Consider the following 23,279-nt stretch of genomic DNA (forward strand, 5'->3'; position numbering starts at 1 on the left):
TCAAATAGCATTTTAAATATGCTTTGGGAAGCTGGACCCAGTGACTCACGTCTGCAATCCCAGCACTGTGGGAGGCCGAGGAAGGAGGATCAATTGAGTCCAGGTGTTCAAGACCAACCTGGGCAACAAAAGAAGACCCTGTCTCTACCAAAAAAAAAAAAAAAAAAAAAAAAAAAAGTCAGCGAGGCATGGTGGCCCTCGCCTGTGGTCTCAGCTACACAGGAGGCTGAGGCAGAAGGATCACTTGAGCAAGGCCCTGTACCAAAAAATAAGTAAAAGTAAAAAATAAATGTCTTTTTTTTTTTGGCCTGAACGTTCCACTAAACTGGAAGCTCAGCCAGTCACGGAGGCTTATGCCTGTAATCCCAGCACGTTGGGAGGATCCCTTGAGACCAGGAGTTCAAGACTAGCCTGGACAACATAGTGAGATCCTCTCCACATGAATAAACAAACTGGGCCGGGTGTGGTGGCTCACGCCTGTAATCCCAGCACTTTGGGAGGCTGAGCGGGGGAGGGGTGGATCACGAGGTCAGGAGTTCAAGACCAGCCTGACCAACGTGGTGAAACCCCATCTCCACTAAAAACACAAAAAAAGTAGCTGGGTGTGATGGCAGACAACTATAATCCCAGCTACTCGGGAGGCTGAGACAGAAAATTGCTTGAACCCGGGAGGCGGAGGTTGTAGTGAGCCGAGATCACACCACTGCACTCCAGCCTGGCCAAAAGAGCGAGACTCCGTCTCAAAAAAAAAGGCCAGGCGTGGTGGCTCACGCCTGTAATCCCAGCACTTTGAGAGGCCAAGGCAGGCAGATCACGAGGTCAGGAGTTCGAGACCAGCCTGACCAACATGATAAAACCCCGTCTCTACTAAAATTACAAAAATTAGCTGGGCGTGGTGGCGCGCACCTGTAATCCCAGCTACTCAGGAGGCTGAGGCAGGAGAATCGCTTGAACCTGGGAGGTAGAGGTTGCAGTGAGCGGAGATCACACCACTGCACTCCAGCCTGAGCCACAGAGCGAGGCTCTGTCTCAATAAATAAATAAATAAACAAACTGGAAGCCCTTTGAAACCAAAACCACGTATGCCTTCAGCTTTTGGTACAGAGTCTTGCACAAAATAGACATCTTTTTATTTATTTACTTTAGAGACGGGGTCTCGTTTAGAGATGGGGTCTCCATATATTGCCCAGGCTGGAGTGCAGTGGCTATTCACAGGTGCGATCATATCATAGCTGACGGCAGCCTCAAATTCCTGGGCTCAAGTGATCCTCCCGCTTCAGCCTCCCAAATACTTGGGACTACTAGATACTCGAGAAAAGGCAAGAATGTGGTCTGAATGTTGGGAAAGCAGTTCATCTGGTGAAGAGAGGAGAGGATTCCAGGTGAGGAACAGGTGTGTGCAAAAGCCGGAAGGCATCCTTAAGAAAGGCGTGGCTGGAGCACAGCGTAGGAGCCGGAGGGCAAAGGTGCTGGGCAGGAGAGGCGGGAGGACAGAGATGGCGCAGGAGTGCGGTTCCACAGGGTCAGGTCCCTAACACGCTGGCCAGAGAAGGGAGCCGACCTCCAAACTCTCAGGGAAGAGAAACAGGTTGCCCACCGGCGGCACCTCGCACCTCGTCCTGACCATAAGCACGTGCGCCCAACCCGCCTCGTACCCCGGCCCGGGTGGGGGCTCAGGGGACTCCGGGGGCACTCAGGAGGGACGCCCCGGGCGGGGCGCGCAGGCGCGCTGAGGCCGTGAGCCCCAAGGGGCGGGCGGGTGCGCGCGCTTTCTCGCGCACGCGCGCACGGAGGGGGCGACGGCCGCTGTGACGCTGCGGCGGCGGCGGGCGGGCGGCGGCGCGTGAGGCGCGCGATCCCCGGTGTCTTGGGAGCAGTGCCCCGGCCCCCGCCGCTCCCGCCGCCGCCATGTCGGGCCGGTCGGTCCGGGCGGAGACCCGCAGCCGGGCCAAGGACGACATCAAGAAGGTGATGGCGGCCATCGAGAAAGTGCGGAAATGGTGAGGGGCCGGAGCTTAGGGGGCTGGCGGGGGTCACGGATCCAGGCCCTGAGGAGCGCGGGACTGGCGGGCCAGGTGGGAGCCGACCGGCCGGCGCTGGGGGAGGGGGGTGCGGGAGAAGGCGGGAGGAGGTCACCGCTGGCGTCGGCGTGAGGTCAGAGGGCGCGCCGGCCGCGGCCAATCAGCGGTCCGCCCGGCTTGCGGGCCCGCCCACCTGCTGCGGCTGCGGCCGCGCGCCGCCTGGGAGGGGATTCCGGCTTCCGGCCCGGACTGGAGCTGCCTGGCTTCGGTGCCCGCGCCCGGCCCAGCCCGGGACCCGCCCTCCCCTCTTCCTGGGCAGTGGCCCCGCCTGCGTTTCCAAGCTTCGTCTTGATAATAGCGAGTAGCCCTGGAGTGGTTTCAGCTCGCCAGGCTGAGCGCTCTGCGTATTCAGGCGTTGAAGTTGGGTGAGTTTCTGGGTTAGTCCCTCTGTCAAGGGAGCAAGCCTGGTGTAATCCAGAGGGAAACCCCTCCCTTTCCCCCAGTAACCGGCCCCTGCGCTGCGAGCTTGGTAGGCATTTTCTCTTGCTGCCCTGGCGGCTGTCAGGAGAGTCCTTTGCAAACGATGTACCAGTCTCCCTCTAATTTCCCTGCTTCTGCTCTTGTTCATTCCCCAGTCCGTTCATCATTTGCACTGTGTGATTTTATTTTTCTCACTTCCAAGTAGCAGAGTGGTCTTTTTAAAGTGTACATCTTTTTAAAGTGCACATCCTTACTTGGGAAGCTGTGGTGGAAGGATTGCTGGGACCCAGGAGTTGGAGGCCGCAGTGAGCTATGATCGTGCCACGGCACTCCAGCCTGGGCTACGGAGAGAGACCTTGTGTCTAAAATGTTCATGGAAGATGCCGATTGAGCACCTGTTTAGTATCCGGAACTCCGATACACACTGCATCGGTGTGTATCGGAGTCATCACATTAAACTTTCACAGACAACTTTGTCAGCTCTTTTGTATAGCCAATTACTACTAATAATTTAAAAACCCAGGTCTGGCTAGGTGAGGTGGCTCAGGCATGTAATCCCAGCACTTCGGGAGGCTGAGGTGGGCGGATCACTTGAGGCCAGGAGTTTGAGACCAGCCTGGGCAACATAGTGAGACCCCGTCTCTACAGAAAATAAAAGTTCAAGTAGATGTTACCTCCCGCCAGGAAGCCTTCCTTAACTCCTCCCATCCCTCACCGTTTACCTCCTTTAAGGTCGTTGGTGCGTTGGACTTTATTTGTGTGTTTATCTGTCCATTTCCCCACAAGAGGGAAGTTCCTTCTCTTTTTATGTTTGAGGGCTTCATATATAGTTGGGTTTCAGTATAAATATTAGTTTAACATACTCATGGTTTTCCTCGTTCACCTTTAATCCTCCGAGGTTTTGGTGAAACCTAAGAACAGGTACACCTTTCTCTTCTCCCCATTTTTGACCCCCCGCCCCTAGCAGGCTAGGCTGAAGAGCCATCCCCTGTCACCTGGAACTTTGTACCAGCCTCCCTGTAAACTCTCTGCTTCTGCTCTTGCTCATTCCCTAGTCTGTTCATTTGCACTGAGTGATTTTATTTTTCTCTCTTCCGAGTAGCAGAGTGATCTTTTTAAAGTGCACAGCCTTATTTGGAAGGCTGTGGTGGGAGGATCACTGGAGCCCAGGAGTTGAGGCTGCAGTGAACTATGATCATGCCATGGCACTCCAGCCTGGGCAACAGAGCGAGACCCCATCTGTAAAAAAATATATAAAATGTGCATCTTATCCTAGCACCCCTAGTAATGCTTCAGTGGTTCCCTTCTTGCTTTTAGGATAAATACTGAAGAAGGCCCTCCTTCCTGCCTCACTTGGCTGGCTCTTTCCCAGGATGCCCGCTGTCTTACCAATGAAGTCACTCTGCTCTTCCTGCCGCCTGGCATTCTTCTTCCTCTCTCCTCTCCTCCCTCTTGCTGAGTTAACTCCTAGCTCAGCTCAAAAGTTGCTTCCTTAGGTTCACCGCTTGAGATTCCCAATCTAGATCAAGTCCCCTTCATAGACCTTTCCACAGTTGTATTAGATGGACTCATAAGACATTTCCTGTATTTGATTTCTTTTTTTTTTTTTTTTTTTTTTTTTGGAGACAGAGTCTTGCTCTGTCACCCAGGTTGGAGTGCAATGGTACGATCTTGGCTCACCGCAACCTCTGCTTCCCAGGTTCAAGCAATTCTGCGTCAGCCTCCCGAGTAGCTGATTACAAGTGTACACCATCACACCCAGCCAATTTTTTGTATTTTTGTGGAGACCGGGTTTCACCATGTTGGCCAGGCTGGTCTTGAACTCCTGACTTCCAAGTGGTCCTCCCACCACGACCTTCCAAAGTGCTGGAATTACAGATGTGAGCCACTGTGCCTGGCCTCCTGTATTTGACTAATTAACCTACAAAAATGGCAATTTGATATGGTTAAACCTGATGATTAAGTGACTAATCTTGAATTGAGCTATTCATGTCTGTTTCCAGATATAAGACAGGGTCTGTGAGGGCAGGGACTGTGGATCTTGTTCCCTGCGTCACCAGGGCCTAGCACAGCCTGCTGTATACTAATTGGTTGAATAAATGAGAAAATGGAGTGGTCTGTTCAGGAATTAATTCTAGTTATTTTCTAAGACTTTAGTTCACTCCTTCTGTTACATCACAGTCTCTTTACACTCCCAGTACGTCATCTGTTTTTTTGTTGTTTTTTTTTTTTTTGAGACCCAGTCTTGCTCTGTCACCCAGGCTGGAGTGCAGTGGCGTGGTCTTGGCTCACTGCAGTCTCCGCCTCTGGGGTTCAAGCAGTTCTTGCACCTCAGCCTCCTGAGTAGTCAGGACTACAGGTGTGCACCACCATGCCCGGCTAATTTTTGTATTTTTAGTGAGGACAGGATTTCACCATGTTGACCAGGCTTGTCTCGAACTCCTGGGCTCAAGTGATCCACCCACCTCAGCCTTCTAAAGTGCTGGGGTTGCAGGTGTGAGCCACCGCACCCGGCCCTATTATGTCATCATTTGCTGAACAGCATCAACAACTACAACAGCAGTTGCTTTTTTTTTTGCTTTTTTGTGACTTCATATTTGGACTTGACTCTTTGAGAAGTTGGCTCAGATCTGTGACAAAGCAGTTTCCTGCGTTTGACCCTTGTTCCTACTGACAGCAAGTACCTCTTAAGGTATCAGTGGACCTTAAAATAAGCAAATTTGTTCTCTGCCTGCATGCTTAGGGAATAACCTTCTTGGAATGAAGGAGAGGCTGGGCATGGTGGCTCACGCCTATAATCCCAGCACTTCGAGAGGCTGAGGCAAGAGGATCGCTTGAGCCCAGGAGTTCAAGATCAACCTGGGCAACATGGTGAAACCCTATCCTTACTAAAAATACAAAAAATTAGCTGGGCATGGTGGTCTGTAGTCCCAGCTACTTGGGAGGCTGAGATGGGAGATTCACCTGAGCCTGGGATTTTGAGGCCGCAAGGAGCAGTGATCACACCACTGCACTCCAGCCTGGGTGACAGAGGGAGACCCTATCTCGAAAAAAAAAAAAAAAAGTCTCCTTTGTTCTATCTCCTCCACACATTTGTTTGCAGACCTCGAAGGCACTCTGTGGGTAAGCTCAGAACAGTGGCATTCTAATCTGGTGTAGATAGTTGGGGGTCTTTAGTCATTTAGAGAGTGACCTTGTGCAAGACTTATCCCTTTGCTTATTTCGTGAGTGTAGTGGACTGATAAACTCTGCCATTTTTACCCCTTTGAAACACAGCAAGAGACAAAAGGATTTCTACAAAGCTTTGAACTTCAAAGTTGAAATTTAAAAATTTCTTTAAACTAGTTTTCTTTTTCTTTTTTTTTTTTTTGAGTCAGAATCTTGCTCTGTCACCCAGGCTGGAGTGCAGTGGCGCGATCTCGGCTCACTGCAACCTCTGCCTCTCGGGTTCAAGCAATTCTCCTGCCTCAGCCTCCTGAGTAGCTGGGACTACAGGTGCGTGCCACCACACTCAGCTAATTTTTTTGTATTTTTAGTAGAGACAGGGTTTCACTGTGTTAGCTAGGGTGATCTCGATCTCTTGACCTCGTGATCCGCCCGCTTTGGCCTCCCAAAGTGCTGGGATTACAGGTGTGAGCCAGCGCGCCTGGCCTAGTTTTGTTTTTCTTTATGCAGTCTTAGTAACCCAGAGAGGGAAAGGATCCTAACATTTCACACCTACCACGCCATACCCCCCAGCAGCAGGTGTCTCTCCTGGGATTGTTTGCCCCTTGGAAGGGTCTTTAAATGGACACAGGAGGCCAGGTGTGGTGGCTCATGCCTGTAATCCCAGCATTTTGGGAGGCCAAGGTGGGCAGATTGCTTGAGGCCAAGAGTTCAAGACCAGCGTGGGCAACAAAGAGAGACCCCCCCACCCCCACCCCAACTGTCTCTACAAAAAATAAAAATTTGGCTGGGTGTGGTGGCGTGCGCCTCTAGTCCCAGCTACTCAGGAGGCTGAGGTGGAAGGATTGCTTGAGCCCAGGAGGTCAAGGCTGCAGTGAGTTATGATTGTGCCACTTAACTCCAGCCTGGGAGGCAGAACGAGACCCTGTCTCACTAAAACAAACAAAAAAAAGGAATGTAGTAATAGAACTCATATTTGGTAAAGAGAAAAGCACACAAAGTAACTGGCATGCAAGTAAAAAAGAATATGGTGCTATGTGTGCTACCTTCCAGCCTTATGTCCCACATCCTTTTTTTTTTTTTTTTTTCTTTTGAGACAGGGTCTCTGTTGCCCAGGCTGGAGTGTGACGGCGTGATCTCAGTTTACTGCAATCTCTGCCTCCTGGGCTCAAGGGATCCTCCCACCTTAGCCTCCCGAGTAGCTGGGATTACAGGCACACGCCACCATGCTCAGCTACTTTTTGTTTTTTTTTTGTAGTGACGGAGTTTCAACATGTTGGCCAGGATGGTCTCGAACTCCTGACCTCAAGCGATCTGCCCACCTCAGTCTCCCAAAGTGTTGGGTTTACAGGCGTGAGCCACTGTGCCTGGCCTGTATTTTTTTTTTAGAGATGAGGTCTCGCTAAATTGCCCAGGCTGTTCTCAACCTCCTAGGCTTGAGCAATCCTCCTGCCTCAGCCTCTCAAAGTGCTGGGATTACAGGTGTGAGCTACTATACCCCACCAAGAGGAAATTCAGAAGGATTCCAGATTGAAGGAATGATCTGCTGAGTAGTAGAAAAGCACAAGTGATGAACAGAAAACGCATTGCATTGTTTTATCCGTTCTAAGAAGTGTCTTTCTTTTAGGGAGAAGAAGTGGGTGACTGTGGGTGACACGTCCCTGAGGATATTTAAGTGGGTTCCTGTGACAGACAGCAAGGAGGTAAGTGTGGAAGAAAATCAAAAGAAACCATTTTATTTCTTTATTTGATTGCCTCTTTTTTTTTTTTTTTTTTTTTTTGGGGGACAGAGTCTTGCTCTGTCGCCCAGGCTGGAGTGCAGTGGCATGATCTTGGCTCACTGCAACCTCCGTCTCCTGGGTTCAAGCAATTCTCTGCCTCAGCCTCCCAAGTAGCTGGAGTTACAGGCATCTGCCACCATGCCCAGCTGATTTTCGTATTTTTAGTAGAGACGGGGTTTCAGCATGTTGGTCCAGCTGGTCTTGAACTCCTGACCTCGTGACCCACCTGCCTCAGCCTTCCAAAGTGCTGGGATTACAGGCATGAGCCACTGCACCCGGCCTAATTGCCTCTTAATTAAAGGAATTTATTTCCCCAGAATTGAGTGGAAAATACTACAAGGCACCCTGTTATTGGTCCATGCAAGGCCTCTCTTTATTATTTTCCTTCTTTATTCCTTTCCCTTAACCCAAGCCTCTTTTCCAGGGCTTGACAAACTACAGCCCTGGCGTATTCCTTACGTTTGTCAGTATAGTTCTATTAGAACATAACTGGCTGGGCGCGGTGGCTCACGCCTGTAATCCCAGCACTTTGGGAGGCCAAGGCGGGCGGATCACTTGAGGTCGGGAGTTCGAGACCAGCCTGGCCAACATAGTGCAACCCCCGTCTCTACTAAAAATACAAAAAAAGTAGCTAGGCCTGCTGGCAGGCACCTGTAATCCCAGCTACTCAGGAGGCTGAGGCAAGGAGAATCGCTTGAACCTGTAAGGCAGAGGTTGCAGTGAGCCAAGATCCCACCACTGCACTCCAGCCTGGGAACAGTGTGACACTCCATCTCAAAAATAAACAAACAAACAAAAAAACGAAACACATAAGTATGCCCACTGATTTCCTTATTGTCTGTGGTGCTTTTGAATTACGGTGGCAGATTGAGTGGTTGCCATAAGGCCAAATGACCCATAAAACCTAAAATATTTATCATCTGACCCTTTAAGAAAAAGTTCGCTGATGCTTGCTCTTATGCGATTATTCCCCCACTGTATTGTGTGTATCATATGTATATACATCTTTCTAATTCTGGTGTAGACCTTTGTGATTCATCTTTGTTGGATGTATTTGGATACCTGTATATTCTTTAAAAATACATAGCATTGTTTCATATGTGTATTTTTGTGTTTAAACAAAACTTACATATGTGGGCCGGGTGCGGTGGCTCACGCCTGTAATCTTAGCACTTTGGGAAGCCGAGACGGGCGGATCATGAGGTCAGGAGATCGAGACCATCCTGGCTAACACAGTGAAACCCTGTCTCTACTAAAAATACAAAAAAATTAGCCGGGCATGGTGGCGGGCACCTGTAGTCCCAGCTACTCGGGAGGCAGAGGCAGGAGAATGGCGTGAACCCAGGAGGCGGAGCTTGCAGTGAGCCGAGATCGCGCCACTGCACTCCAGCCTGAGCGACAGAGCGAGGCTCCGTCTCAAAAACAAACAAACAAACAAAAAAACAAAAAAAAACTTATATATGTACAGTATTTTGCCAGAACCTCTTTGTATTCTCTGTGGTTCAACTTTGGTTTTTTTCTTTGGGGTTGTTTTTTTTGTTTTGTTTTGTTTTGTTTTGTTTTTTTGAGATGGACTCTTGCTCTGTCGCCAAGCTGGAGTGCAATGGTGCAATTTCAGCTCACTGCAACCTCTGCCTCCCAGGTTCAAGCAATTCTTCTGCCTCAGCCTCCTGAGTAGCTGGGATTACAGGCGCCTGCCACCACGCCTGGCTAATTTTTGTATTTTTAGTAGAGACGAGTTTCACCATGTTGGCCAGGTTGGTCCCAAACTCCTGACCTCAAGTAATCCGCCCGCCTTGGCCTCCCAAAGTGCTGGGATGACAGGCATGAACCACCGTGCCTGGCCCAACCTTGTTTTGAGACCCCTCCATGTATCTGTAAATATAAATAGAATTATTACCTTTGACTCATGCATTGCATTTTCTTATTTGCAGTAAGTACCTTTATCTACATATTTTCTGGGTGATAAATACCCAGATTGTTTCCAACTTTATTTTTTCTAATTGTTTTTTAAATTTTCAAATATAAAACACATACAGAGAAGTATATAAAACATAAATGTACAGTTTATGAATAAATATAAAGCTAACACCCTTGTGAGAACCACTCAGTGCAAAACAGAGCTTTGCCAAGACCCCAGCAGACCTCTCTGCAGCTCTTCCCATCCTCTTCCTCCTGCCCCTCTAAAGGTAATGACTCTCCTACTTTTGCTTTGTTACCACTTCTCTAGTCATTCATAAACAGTTTTTCCTTTATTATTATTTTTAAGATTTTTTTCCAGAGACGAAATCTCACTATGTCACCCAAGCTGGAGTGCAGTATCATGATCTCAGCTCACTGGAGCCTTGACCTCCCAGGCTCAAGCAGTCCTCCCACCTCAGCCTCCTGAGAAGCTGGGACCACAGGCACGTGCCATCATGCACAGCTAATTTTTTTTCTTTCTTTTTTTTTGTTTGTTTTGGAGAGATGGGAGTTTGCTATATCAGCCTAGGCTGATAGGTCTCAAATTCCTGGGATCAAATGTTCTTCCCACCTCGGCCTCCCAAAGTGGTGGGATTATAGGCATGAGCCATCGTACCCACCCTTTTTCCTTTTTTAGAGATGGTGGGGGGTCTCTTTGTTGCCCAGGCTGGATTTGAACTTTTGGGCTCAAGGGATCTTATCTCAGCCTCCCAAATAGCTGGGATTACAGGCATGTGCCACCGCACCAGCCTCTAACATTTTGACTGTTATGGAAACAGCATGATAAAGTATCTGTTTTCGTGTGTCTTGTTTCTTTTGCTCAGCATTATGTTTGTAAAATGCATCCATGTTGTCCTTGGAGTTATCCATTCCTTTTCATTGCTCTCTATGCTGTATTTTGCTGCATATTCATCACATGGCTAAGTGTAGTTTATTTTTCTGGTTCTCCTGTAGATACTGAGGTTGTCCACAGTTAGGGCCAATAGGAACAATGCCCCTGTGAGCATTCTTGTTCAGAATCCACATCAACATGTACATGAGTTTTCCTAGGGTATATTCTTGGAAGGGAAGTGGCTGGGTCTTAGGGTATGTATGTTTTGACCTATATTAGCTGATACTAAACTATTTTCTGAAATGGTAGTTGTACCAATTTATATTCCCACCGGAAACAAGAGTTTTCTTTTTTGGAGTTTTTTTTTTGTTTGTTTGTTTTTTTGAGACAGAGTTTCGCTTCTCTTGACTAGGCTGGAGTGCAATGGCGCAATCTCGGCTCACTGCAGCCTCTGCCTCCTGGTTTCAAGCAGTTCTCCTGCCTCAGCCTCCCGAGTAGCTGGGATTACAGGCATGTGCCACCACGTCTGGCTAATTTTGTATTTTTAGTAGAGACTAGGTTTCTCCATGTTGGTCAGGCTGGTCTTGAACTCCCGACCTCAGGTGGTCCACCTGCCTCGGCTTGCCAAAGTGTTGGGATTACAGGCATGAGCCACTGTGCCTGGCCTGCTCCTTTTTTTATTATTATTATCATTTTTTAAGACAGGGTTTCAATCTGTCGCCCAGGCTGGAATGCAGTGATGTAATCTCGGTTTACTTCTATTTTTGTCTCCTGGGCTCAAGTGATCCTCCCACCTCAGCCTCCTGAGTAGCTGGGACTACAGGCACATGCCACCACATCCAGCTAATTGTTGTTGTTGTTGTTGTTTCCTTATTTTGTTTTGTTTTTTCGAGACAGTCTCACTGTGTTGCTCAGTCTGGAGTGCAGTGGTGCGATCTAAGCTCACTGCAACCTCAGCCTCCCGGGTTCAAGTGATTCTCCTGCCTCAGCCTCCAGAGTAGCTGGGATTACAGGCACACACCACCACGCCCGGCTAATTTCTGTATTTTTAGTAGAGACGGGGTTTTACCATGTTGGCCAGGATGGTCTTGATCTCCTGACCTCGTGTTCTGCCCACCTCCGCCTCCCAAAGTGCTGGGATTACAGGCGTGAACCACTGCGCCCAGCCTTGCCTAAAATTTCATGCACCTACATTTTTTTTTTGAGACAGGGTGTCACTCTGAGGCTGGAGTGCAGTGACATAATCTTGGCTCACTGCAGCCTCCGCCTCCTGGGTGCAAGTAATTCTGGTGCCTAGCCTCCCAGTAGCTGAAACTACAGGTGCATGCCGCCACACCCAGCCTAATTTTTGTATTTTTTGGTAGAGATGGGGTTTCACGATGTTGGCCAGGCTGGTGTTGAACTCCTGACCTCAAGTGATTTGCCCATCTCGGCCTCCCAAAGTGCTGGGGTAACAGGTGTGAGCCACTGTGCTCAGCCTCATGCATCGACTTCTTACTGTTTTCTCCTACATTTGTTTTTCTTTTTGCTAGAATACATCCTTTAAGAGTTTTGTCAAAGAGAGCTTCTGTGGGGAAAACTTTCTGAAAATATCTTTGTTTCACTTTTGTGTTGAAAATTGATGATTTTACCTGTATATGAAATTTTAGGTTCAAAATTATTTTCTTTCAGCACTTTGAAGCTATTACTCAATTGTACATCCAGTGTTGCTGTTAAGAAATGTGATGTTATTCCCATGCTTGAGTCTTTGTAGGTGATCCACTTGGCCTCCTGGAAACTTCAGCATTTCTTCTATCTTTGATCTCCTAGGAATTCCCTCAAAATATCCTGTAATATTTCTTTTCTTTTTTTTTTTTTTTTTTTTTTTTGAGATTGTCTCACTCCATAGCTCATGCTGGAGTACAGTGGTGCAATGATGGTTCACTGAAGCCTCGAACTCCTGGGCTCAAGAAATCCTTATGTCTCCACCTCCCAAGTAGCTGGGACTACAGGCATGTGCCACCACGCCTGGCAAACTTTTAAATTATTTGTAGAGACACGGTCTCGCTGTATTTCCCAGGCTGGTCTCAAACTCCTGGGCTCAAGCGATCCTTCTGCCTTGGCCTCCCAAAGTGCTGGGATCACAGGTGTGAGCCACTGCACCCACGCAACTGCTTGCTTGCTTGTTTTTTTTTTTTGAGATGGAGTTTTGCTCTTGTTGCCCAGGCTGGAGTGCAATGGCACAATCTCAGCTCACCGCAACCTCCACCTACCGGGTTCAAGTCATTCTTCTGCCTCAGCCTCCCGAGTAGCGCTTGCGTCACCATGCCCAGCTACTTTTGTTTAGTAGAGATGGGGTTTCTCCGTGTTGTCAGGCTGGTCTTGAACTCCTGACCTTAGGTGATCTGCCCGCCTCAGCCTCCCAAAGTGCTGGGATTACAGGCGTGAGCCACCGCGCCCGGCCAGCTGCTTTATTTCTTAACTTTTCTCTCATTCATTTCATTTCTTGTCTTTTCCTGATGCATTCTGAATTTCTCAACGCAGTTTTTGCTCATTAATCTTTTATTTAGCTGTATGTATTTCAATTAACCTCATTCACTTAATATTTATTTGAGCAATTATATTTTTCATAACATTGCCTCAATTGGTTCTTCCTCAAAACAACTTTTTTTTTTTTTTTTTTTTTTTTTTTTGAGACATAGAGTCTCGCTGTGTCACCCAGGCTGGAGTGCAGTGGCATGATCTCATCTCACTGCAGCCTCCACTTTGCAGGTTCAAATGATTCTACTGCCTCAGCCTCCTGAGAGCTGGGATTACAGGCATGTGCCACCACGCCCAGCTAATTTTTTTCTATTTTTGGTAGAGACAGGTTTCACCATGTTGGCTAGGCTGGTCTCGAACTCCTGACCTCAAGTGATCTGCCTACCTTGGCCTCCCAAAAAGTGCTGTGATTACAGGCATGAGTCACTGCCCCTGGCTAAAACAACTTTTCGATATTATCCTTATCTTTCTGAGCAATCTATGTTTAACTTCAGTTCCTCTGCTCCTTCTGGTATAGACTGTTCTGTTTATCAGGGTGCCTGTGTTCCTCCAATCTCTGGTGAGTTTTATGCGTGCACTCACCTTTTATTCCCTTGGGACTCTCAATTGCATTGGCTGGTAATGTGTAACTACGAGGAGGAGGGAAACCTGAGCCGTAGTTTTACTTTTTTTTTTTTTTTTTTGAGACGGAGTCTCGCTCTGTCACCCAGGCTCGAGTGCAATGGCACGATCTTGGCTCACTGCAAGCTCCGCCTCCCGGGTTCACGCCATTCTCCTGCCTCAGCCTCCCGAGTAGCTGGGACTACAGGCACCCGCCACCACACCCGGCTAATTTTTTTGTATTTTTAGTGGAGGCAGGTGAAAACCCTGTTAACCAGGATGGTCTCGATCTCCTGACCTCGTGCTCTGCCCGCCTCGGCCTCCCACAGTGCTAGGATTACAGGCGTGAGCCACCGCGCCCGGTCAGTTTTCCTTTCTGTAAATGAATTTAGGAGGTCGAGGTTAGCCTCAGGGTTCAGCCTCTCCCTTTTGCTCTCTGCTGTCCTCTCTGGCTCCAGGGAACCTCCTAGCACCAACTCTATGGACTCTGCCTTTATCTGAGAGCAGCCATCCCAAGAAGTTCTAGGATGCCAAACTCTGGAGCAACTGTTTATTCCCCCATCCAGCCTGGCTCTGGCCATTACCACAGGGGTCAAAGGTCAAGCAGTTAAATCTCTTGGGCATTGTGTATAGATAGGAGTAGACGCTGCTAGAAAACCCCCTTTCCTTGGCCGAGTGCGGTGGCTCACGCCTGTAATCCCAGCACTTTGGGAAGCTGAGGCGGGTGGATCGAGACCATCCTGGAGCCAGGAGATTGAGCCCATCCTGGCTAACATGGTGAAACCCCATCTCTACTAAAAAATACAAAAAATTAGCCAGCCGTGGTAGCGGGCGCCTGTAGTCCCAGCTACTCGGGAGGCTGAGGCGAGAGAATGGCGTGAACCTGGGAGGTGGAGCTTGCAGTGAGCCGAGATTGCGCCACGGCACTCCAGCCTGGGTGACAGAGCAAGACTCCGTCTCAAAAAACAAACAAAAAATTGAGTTATTAACAAAAATTATGTTACTAATGTAATGCATCTACTGGAAATGTATAAAAAGTATGAACTGGTAAATTTGAGGCTACTCAGATTTAAACTTGGCTTTTGGGATGCTCTCATTTCACATGCTTGGATTTACTCTGGCCTTTTTTTTTTTTTTTTTTGAGGTAGGGTCTAACTCTGTTGCCCAGGCTGGAGTGCACAGTCATAGCTCACTGCAGCCTCAAACTCTCAGGCTCAAGCGATCCTCCCACCTCAGCCTTCTCAGTAGCTGGGACCACCAGCCTATGCCACCATACGTGGCTCATTTTTAATTTTTTTGTAGAGATGGGGTCTTACTATGTTGCCCAGACTGGTCTCAAACTCCTGGGCTCAAGCGATCCTCCCACCTCCGCCTCCTCAAGTGCTGGGATTACAGGCATGAGCCACTGTGCCTGGCCCTTGGGCTTTCTTGTTGCAAGCTGGTGCTTACCTGCCCACTGTGGTTGCCCTGTACTTATAACCTACATCTTTCTTGAAACAAATGTTATAGGTAAAAATAAACATGGGGTGATCATTTTGTTTTTTGGGTTTTTTTGTTTGTTTCTTTTTGAGATGGAGTTTCGCTCTTTCGCCCAGGCTGTTATGAAGTGGCAGAATCTCGGCTCACTGCAACCTCCACCCCCCAGGTTCAAGCAATTCTCCTGTCTCAGCCTCCAGAGTAGCTGGGATTACAGGCACATGCCACCACGCCAGGCTAATTTTTGTAGTTTTATTTATTTATTTATTTATTTTATTTTTTGTTTTATTTTATGTGTTTTTAGATGGAGTCTCACTCTGTAGCCCAGGCTGGAGTGCAGTGGTGCCATCTTGGTTCACTGCAACCTCCACCTCAAGCAGTTCTCCTGCCTCAGCCTCCCAAGTAGCTGCGATTACAGGCACATGCCACCACACTCGGCTGATTTTTGTATTTTTTAGTAGAGACAGGGTTTCAGAATGTTGGCCAGGCTGATCTCGAACTCCTGACCTCAGGTGATCCATGCATCTTGGCCTCCCAAAGTGCTGGGATTACAGGCGTGAACCACTGCGCCCGGCCGGGGTGATCATTTTGAATGGATGAGGATGACGGATCAGGAATAGAGCCAGCCTGGGCCCATTTGTCCTGTCACTGTCTGTGTTACATGAGGTTCCTCCTTTTCTCACTTTTTCCCCACTCTGCTACTGAAACAGGAATCTTTCTCAAATGAGTGTTTTGTATTTCTTGCCCATTCGTATAGAGAAGGGTTGCCTGGAGCAATTTGATCAGGGCAGGAGAGGGATACTATGGGATGTTCTAGTCGAAGTGTATGTATTTGCCTGTTGCTTATGATTCACAGTGTTCTTGCTGGAAGGATTCATTTTTCTGAGGCTTGAGCAGTGCCTTGTCCAGGATTCTGTTCTTCCTTGGGTCCTTGGATTCTCACGCTGCTGTCGTTTTTCCTGTTCAGTCCTAATCCAGACCTCTGTGATCTGTCACATAGCACCCTCCTCCCTCTCTGTGAGTCTCCTGCTTGGCTCTGTCATATTCCTCTTTTTTTTCCTTTTCTAGAAAGAAAAGTCAAAATCGAACAGTTCAGCAGCCCGAGAACCTAATGGCTTTCCCTCTGATGCCTCAGCCAATTCCTCTCTCCTTCTTGAATTCCAGGGTGAGTTGCATCTCTGTGTCTTCCTTGCAGGAGAACGAAAACTTGGATGAACACATTAAGAAGAAGAATTGGCCGGGTGCAGTGACTCACACCTGTAACCTCAGCACTTTGGGAGTCTGAGGTGGGCAGATCCCCTGAGGTCAGGAGTTCAAGACAAACCTGGCCAATATGGTGAAACCCAGTCTCTACTAAAAATACAAAAAATTAGCTGAGCGTGGTGGCGCGTGCCTGTAATTCCAGCTACTCGGGGTCTGAGACAGGAGAATCGCTTAAACTCGGGAGGTGGAGGTTGCGGTGAGCCGAGATCGCACCACTGCACTCCAGCCTGGGCTACAGAGTGAGACTCCGTCTCTGCAGCCCAAAAAAAAAAGAATTCTGTGTATCAATTCAGTGCCTGCTGTTTCGCTGGTATTTTGCTAGGCACTTGACCTAAATCTTTTCATTTAAACTTCACAATAACTCTGCTAGATAGGTAATGGTATCCTCATTTTCCAGTTAAGGAAACTGAGGCTCAGAGAGGTTAAGTTACGTGTCTAAAGTTACATAAGTTGTAAGTGACAGACTCCATGTCAGGTCCTGGTTGTCTGAATCAGAAGCTTTTTTTTAGATTGTACTTCATTTTTTATTTTTTATTTTTTGTAGAGACAGAGTCTGGCTATGTTGCCCAGGCTGGTTGTGAACTCCCGGCCTCAAGCAGTCCTCTGGCCTTGACCTCCCAAGGTACAAGCATGAGTCACTGCACCTGGCCTAGACTGTATGTTTTATCATAGTCGCTTAGAGTAGGCTACCCAAAGCCGAAGCTTCTGCTTACCCACTGTTAGGACATGTTCTGCCTCCTAAACCAATCCTGCCGGATCATCACCGTAGTCATGATACTGCCTTTTACACACCTACCTGCTAGGTACTGTCTACAAAGCACTTTTACTTTACTTTCTCATTTTTACCCATGTATCAGCCTGTGATATAAACCAGGCAGTTATTATCATCCCTATTTAAGGAAACTGATGCTCAGGGAGGAACAGTGTTTTGCCTAAGCTCAAAAGTGACAGCTTTATTCATTTGGTAACAAAATGCTACTTCCATTTTAGTGTGGGTATTAAAGGTCTTTATAGGAGTCAAGACTAGCATGAGTTTATGACTTTCTCTTCAAAACCAGATTGGAGCTAACCCAGCGTGTAGTTATCCCTTCCCCACCTCTTTCCCAGGTCCCACCAAGGTCAACCATGTGCTGTTGGAAAGGGAACACCAATGTGTGTTCAGTAGTCAGAAGGCTCTGGGAGACATATGAGGCTCCATTTCCTCAGTCTGGCCACCATCTCCTCCTTTTCATTTAGTAAACACTTAATGAACTCCCACTGTATGCAGGTACCATGCGTTGCACTGGGGAGTCAAGGACAAGTGAGCCACAGAGCCTGTCCACAGAGGATCATGGGAGGAAGCATGTGTGCGAAATGATAAATGCAGGCGTGCACAGGCTATCACAGCAGAGTAAAAGAGGGTGGGCATTTCCACCCATGCGAGCCAGGGAGGCAGGGCTCCGCAGAAGAAGTGATGTCGGGGCTGTGTTGGGAGGTATGAGGCTTTCCAGGACAAGAGAAGACAGCCTAGCCAAGGAACAGCTGGGCAGAAGCACCCATGCATGACGAAGCTCTTGGGTTAGGGTCCAGCCTGCCTGGAGCTGAGGATGCTTGTAGGAGAACAGTAGGCACTGAGGCCAGAGATCAGAAAGGACTTCCTATGTTGCGATAAGGCCAGCTCGTGCCTGTCCTAAGAAGTACTGGGTATGGCTGGGCGTGGTGGCTCATGCCTGTAATCCCAGCACTTTGGGAGGCTGAGGCAGGTGGATTACCTGAGGTCAGGAGTTCGAGACCAGCCTGACCAACATGGTGAAACCCCGTCTCTAATAAAAATACAAAATTACCCGGGCGTGGTGGCGCAAGCCTGTAATCTCAGCTACTAGAGAGGCTGAGGCAGGAGAATCAGTTGAACCCAGGAGGCAGAGGTTGTGGTGAGTTGAGATAGCACCATTGCACTCCAGCCTGGGCAACAAGAGCAAAACTCTGTCTCAAAAAAAAAAAAAAATACTAGGTATGACATTTCTCCCTTAGGCAGCAGTGGAGCGTCGAAGGGTTTAGAAAGGTCTCTCTGGCAGTGGTTTGCAATTCAGTTTAAGGTACATGAGACTGGAGGCAGGGCAGTGAGGTAGGTGGCTGTTGCAGGAGGCCAGGCTGGAGATGATGAGGCTTGAACTGAAGCAGTAGGAGAGGAAGGAATGAGCACAAATGATACCAGAGCAGGAGGGGGAAACACTTTGGTGACTGGCTACTGTAGGTGCGGCAGAGGAATGCATTGGTGACTCTTACTTTTTTTCTTTTTTTTAAATTATTATTTTTATTTTTATTTTTTGAGATGGAGTCTCGCTGTGTCACCCAGGCTGCAGTGCAATGGCACGATCTCAGCTCACTGCAACCTCCACCTCCCGGGTTCAAGCGATTTTCCTGCCTCAGCCTCCCAAGTAGCGGGGATTACAGGCGCGTGCTATCATGCCCGGCTAATTTTTGTATTTTCAGTAGAGACGGGGTTTCACCATGTTGGCCAGGCTGGTCTCAAACTTCTGACCTCAAGTGATCTGCCCACCTTGGCCTCCCAAAGTGCTGGGATTATAGGCGTGAGCCACCGCACTCGGCCTGGTAACTCTTTTTTTTTTGAGACAGAGTCTCGCTCTGTCGCTCAGGCTGGAGTGCAATGGCGCAATCTCGGCTCACTGCAAGCTCTGCCTCCCAGGTTCATGCCATTCTCCTGCCTCAGCCTCCCGAGTAGCTGGAACTACAGGTGCCCGCCAACACAGCTGGCTAATTTTTTGTAATTTTAGTAGAGATGGGATTTCACCATGTTAGCCAGGATGGTCTCGATGTCCTGACCTTGTGATCTGCCTACCTCGGCCTCCCAAAGTGCTGGGATTACAGGCGTGAGCCACCGTGCCTGGCCTCGGCCTGGTAACTCTTAATTAAGTTTTGCACCTTGATGGTGACTTTAAGCCTTCAGGCAGAACTCCCAGGTGCTAATCCGTCAGTCCTTGGGCAGTCAGGCAGCTGAAGCCTGAGCTCACCACCTTCAGACACCACCAGCCTCCTTCAGATGCCCAAGGATGCCTGACAAATGTCATTTTCTACACATCTTATGATGTGAGAAGGATTGAGAAGTACTGACCAGAGACACAGCTACGCCTCTCCCTTCCACAAGCTGCAATCAGTGGATAATAAAGAAGAGTTTAATAAGCATATTCTGACCTTCCTAAGGTGTAATGTTGCATAAACATAAAGATGCTGGCTGCCTCTGGTGCTTAGAATCTGTGTCGTGTAGGCTGGGCACAGTGATTATTATACTCAGTTGTATCCTTGGCTGCTTAAAGTGATGCCAGGCCCTTGGCTCTGTCCAGAGTTCCTCTTGAGGAAGACGACCACGCTCAGCTGCTGCCTTTGTTCTGTTTGGTTTTCAGACGAAAACAGCAACCAGAGTTCCGTGTCTGACGTCTATCAGCTTAAGGTGGACAGCAGCACCAACTCAAGCCCCAGCCCCCAGCAGAGTGAGTCCCTGAGCCCAGCACACACCTCCGACTTCCGCACGGATGACTCCCAGCCCCCAACCCTGGGCCAGGAGATCCTGGAGGGTGAGTCGTGGTTGGCCGAGGATGAGTTTCCTAGAAGGGCCTTGCTTTCTGCTCTTGTTGTGTCTCGTCTTTAGAGTAACAGGCTCGAGAGAGCACCTCAGAGCCAGGCAGCACCAAGCCCTTTCTCGATAGCTTAGGAATGGTTATATTTTCCCCTTTCACAGAGTGAAGGGAGGAAACAAGCACTAGAGTTGAGTGCCAGGCTGTGTGGAAGGAGCTTGAGTATTTGATGCCTGGTATAATTCTCTCAAAAATCCTGTGAGGTGGCAGCTATTGTCTTCTTTTACAGATGAGGGAAATGGACATTCAAGGCTTAAAAAGGTTAAATTGGGCTGGGCACGGTGGCTCACACCTGTAATCCCAGCACTTTGGGAGGTTGAGGTGAACGGGTCACTTGAGGCCAGGAGTTCAACACCAGCCTGACCAACGCGGCAAAACCCTGTCTCTACTAAAAACATAAAAAATTTAGTTGGGCGTGTGCCTGTAATCCCAGCTACTCCGGAGGCTGAGGCAGAAGAATCACTTGAACCCAAGAAGCAGAGGTTACAGTGAGCTGAGATCACACCAGTGCATTCTTGCCTGGGCAACAGAGTGAGACTCCATCTCAAAAAAAAAAAAAAAAAAGACCTGGCACAGTGGCTCATGCCTGTAATCCCAGCACTTTGGGAGGCCAAAGTGGGTGGATCACCTGAGGTCGAGAGTTAGAGACCAGCCTGACCAACATGGTGAAACCCCATCTCTACTAAAAATACAAAAATTAGCCAGGCGTGGTGGCGCATGCCTGTAATCCCAGCTACTCGGGAGGCTGAGGCAGGAGAATCACTTAAACCCAGGAGGCAGAGGTTGCAGTGAGCCGAGATCGCACCACTGCACTCCAGCCTGGCGACAGAGCTAGACTCCATCTCAAAAAAAAACAGAGAAAGGTTAAATTGCTTGTCTGAGATCACATAGCCCATCTAGTAACTGTTGGAATGAATGTCACTTTAAGTCCTTCTATTTTCAGCATTTATGCTGTCTGCATTACATGCTAAATTTTTTTCCCTTTTTTTTTTTTTTTTTTTAAGAGATAGGGTCTTGCTCTGTTTCCCAGGCTAGAATGCAGTGGCTGAATCCTAGCTCACTACAGTCTTGAACTACTGGAGTCAAGTAATCCTCTTGCCTCAGACTCTGGAGTAGTAGGACTGTAGGCCTTTGCCACCATGCCTGGCTATCTTTTAATTTTCTTTAGAAATGGGGTCTCGCTATGTTGCCCAGGCTGGTCTTGAACTTCTGGGCTTCAAGTGATCCTCCCACCTCAGCCTCCAGAGTAGCTGGGATTATAGGCATGAGCCACCATGCCCGACCCAGGTTTCTTGTTATAATATGGATATATAGATGTGTCTTAGGCCCTTGTTACCTTCTTCTGTGCTGTGACCTGTTAACAGCCAACTACAAAATGGAACTTGTTTCTCCGTGGGAAATGCCAATTGTAGTTAATATTTATTGTGTTCTTACTATTTGGCATGTGCTGTTCTTAGCTGCTGTGTTTTATTACTTCATCTAGTCCTCATAGCAACTCTCAGAAAATTGGGAGATTGAGTTAGAGTTGTGATGTTCGGGCTGGAGGATGACAAGATGAGCTGCTTTGTCGGTTCCAGATATCTCCAGCCCAGCAGAGATGGCCCTCTGCAGTCTAGCCGTATTTTGCCCTTCCACCATTCATGGCTGTGACCTGGTCCAGCTGGGCCATGAATGAATGTTTGCTTCTCAGGCCAGTATTCTCTCTTCCTCACCAAGCCACCTCCACACAGCTCTAAGGAAGCTCCCCCAGGTCCAGGCCTCAGGGGAGCCCTGCCCTCAGGCCGACCCTGCTGCCTTTTCAGAGCCCTCCCTCCCCTCCTCGGAAGTTGCTGATGAACCTCCCACCCTCACCAAGGAAGAACCAGTTCCACTAGAGACACAGGTAAGCAGTCACTTTGAGTTTTCCAGTTTTTTGTTTTTTTGGTTTGAGGCAGGGTCTCGCTGTTGCCCAGACTAGAGTGCAGTGGTGCGATCTTGGCTCACTGCAACCTCCACCGCCTCCTGGGTTCAAGCGATTCTCCTGTTTCAGCCTCCTGAGTAGCTGGGATTACAGGCGTCCGCCACCACACCTGGCTAATTTTTGTATTTTTAGTAGAGAGAGGGTTTCACTATGTTGGCCAGGCTGGTCTCGAACTCCTGACCTCAGGTGATCCACCCATCTCAGCCTCCCAATGTGCTGGGATTATAGGCATGAGCCACTGTGCCCAGCCAGGCTTCCCAGTTTCTAAGTCAAAAAACCAGGAAAGACTGTGGATGTGGGGTTGGATCTGCAGCGCTGGAAATGAGTCCCAGGGTTGTAGGCAGGGGAGGAAGTTTGATCATCTGCTGGAAGGAGCAGAGTGGGCATCCCATTATAATTCGGGTGGGTAGGAAGGTTCTGGTTCGGAGGGGTGGCCCTGTCATTCCATGCTCTGCCTGCTCCTAGGTTGTTGAGGAAGAGGAAGACTCAGGTGCCCCGCCCCTGAAGCGCTTCTGTGTGGACCAACCCACAGTGCCGCAGACGGCGTTAGAAAGCTAGCACTGTCCCGGCCCTCCGCCTCCTGGCCCTGCCTCTATTTATTGCATTCTGGTTCTGGCCGCGCTGCGTTGCTGGGGTAAGGGCAAGCACTGGGGTCAAGAGCCTGCACACATGAGCCTTTCGGGCTGGAAGGCTGGCGTAGGACTTGGGGCTGTAGCATCATCTTCCCGATCCTGGCACCTGTGTCTACTTGCTCCCGAGAAGCGGAGCGCTCATGTCTTTTTTGCACCCCAAGTTGGCTGGAGCATCGGCCACCCCAAGATTCATCTGTGACCTCCAGGCAGCAGTCTCTGCTCCAGAACCTCTGGACGGAGCTGCTGGCAGCTTCTGCGAGAAGAGAGAGATGTGGAAGGCACCCTCTAGAAGAGAGCGTGCCTCAAGTTACTTGAACTTGAACGGAGACTGTAGACTCCCGGACTTTCCCCTAGGACTGGGGGCCCTGTAGGCTGCTGTTGGAGAAGGACTGGGTAGAGATGTTGGCGGGAAGGGAAGGGTTTTTCTCCACACAAGGGCAGAGAGTCCATCTAGATTTCTTGCTGTCCTGCCAGTTCTGCCCATGCCTGAGGTGGTCCTGCCTCTCACGGGCACCCTAGCTGCTGACAGCCCTTTGTGGCCGCCGTCCCCATCCCCTGCCCTCAGCACACACATCCGCACACACGCAGCTTTCTTTGTTCTCACCTCTACTGTCATTCCAGCATCCCTGCCTCCTGTCACAAACTGCCCCAGCAAGAATTTGAGGTTGACAACAGTACCCATCCCCCACAGTACCCCTTCAGCTCGGTTTCTAGAAAGCTCCCTTTTCTTTGAAATCTGCATGTTGAATTGAACTTTGTGATTTTATTTTTTGTTTCAAAAAAGTTTAAGAAAATGGAAATGGGCAACAGTGAGTGAAGACATATTTTAGCACTGAATAGAATATTTTTAAAATTAAACTATTTGAAATATGTCCTGTTGGTATGAGTGCTTCCTTCTTGAACGTTGCGGGGCGGGGCGGGGTGGGGGTGGTGGCTGAGTGCCTGTGGGGTCACT

The 23,279-nt window shown here is 48.9% G+C and overlaps 1 protein-coding gene across 2 annotated transcripts; it reads left to right on the top strand.

The window, feature by feature from the left end:
• Positions 1–1,753: 1,753 nt before the first annotated feature.
• BCL7B (BAF chromatin remodeling complex subunit BCL7B) lies at positions 1,754–23,196 on the top strand. Of its 2 annotated transcripts, XM_024250440.3 has the most exons (6): positions 1,754–2,000; positions 7,294–7,369; positions 15,906–16,002; positions 19,502–19,672; positions 21,535–21,614; positions 22,158–23,196. In XM_024250440.3, exons 1-6 carry the CDS (start codon positions 1,909–1,911, stop codon positions 22,248–22,250), a joined length of 609 nt encoding a protein of 202 aa, XP_024106208.1. In that variant the 5' UTR covers positions 1,754–1,908; the 3' UTR covers positions 22,251–23,196. The 2 variants fall into 2 exon arrangements, with proteins under 2 accessions (XP_024106208.1, XP_054416392.1); XM_054560417.1 differs by lacking the exon at positions 19,502–19,672 and having other exon boundaries at positions 1,782–2,000.
• The last annotated feature ends 83 nt before the right edge of the window (positions 23,197–23,279 follow it).

The sequence above is a fragment of the Pongo abelii genome, chromosome 6 (genome assembly GCF_028885655.2).
Source record: "Pongo abelii isolate AG06213 chromosome 6, NHGRI_mPonAbe1-v2.0_pri, whole genome shotgun sequence".
NCBI lineage: Eukaryota > Metazoa > Chordata > Mammalia > Primates > Hominidae > Pongo > Pongo abelii.

Coding starts and splice junctions, on each gene's coding strand:
- BCL7B (XM_024250440.3), top strand. CDS start 1,909: ATGTCGGGCCGGTCGGTCCGGGCGGAGACCCGCAGCCGGGCCAAGGAC. Junction 7,370..15,905: donor CTGTGACAGACAGCAAGGAG/GTAAGTGTGGAA, acceptor TTCCTTTTCTAG/AAAGAAAAGTCAAAATCGAA. Junction 19,673..21,534: donor GGGCCAGGAGATCCTGGAGG/GTGAGTCGTGGT, acceptor CTGCCTTTTCAG/AGCCCTCCCTCCCCTCCTCG.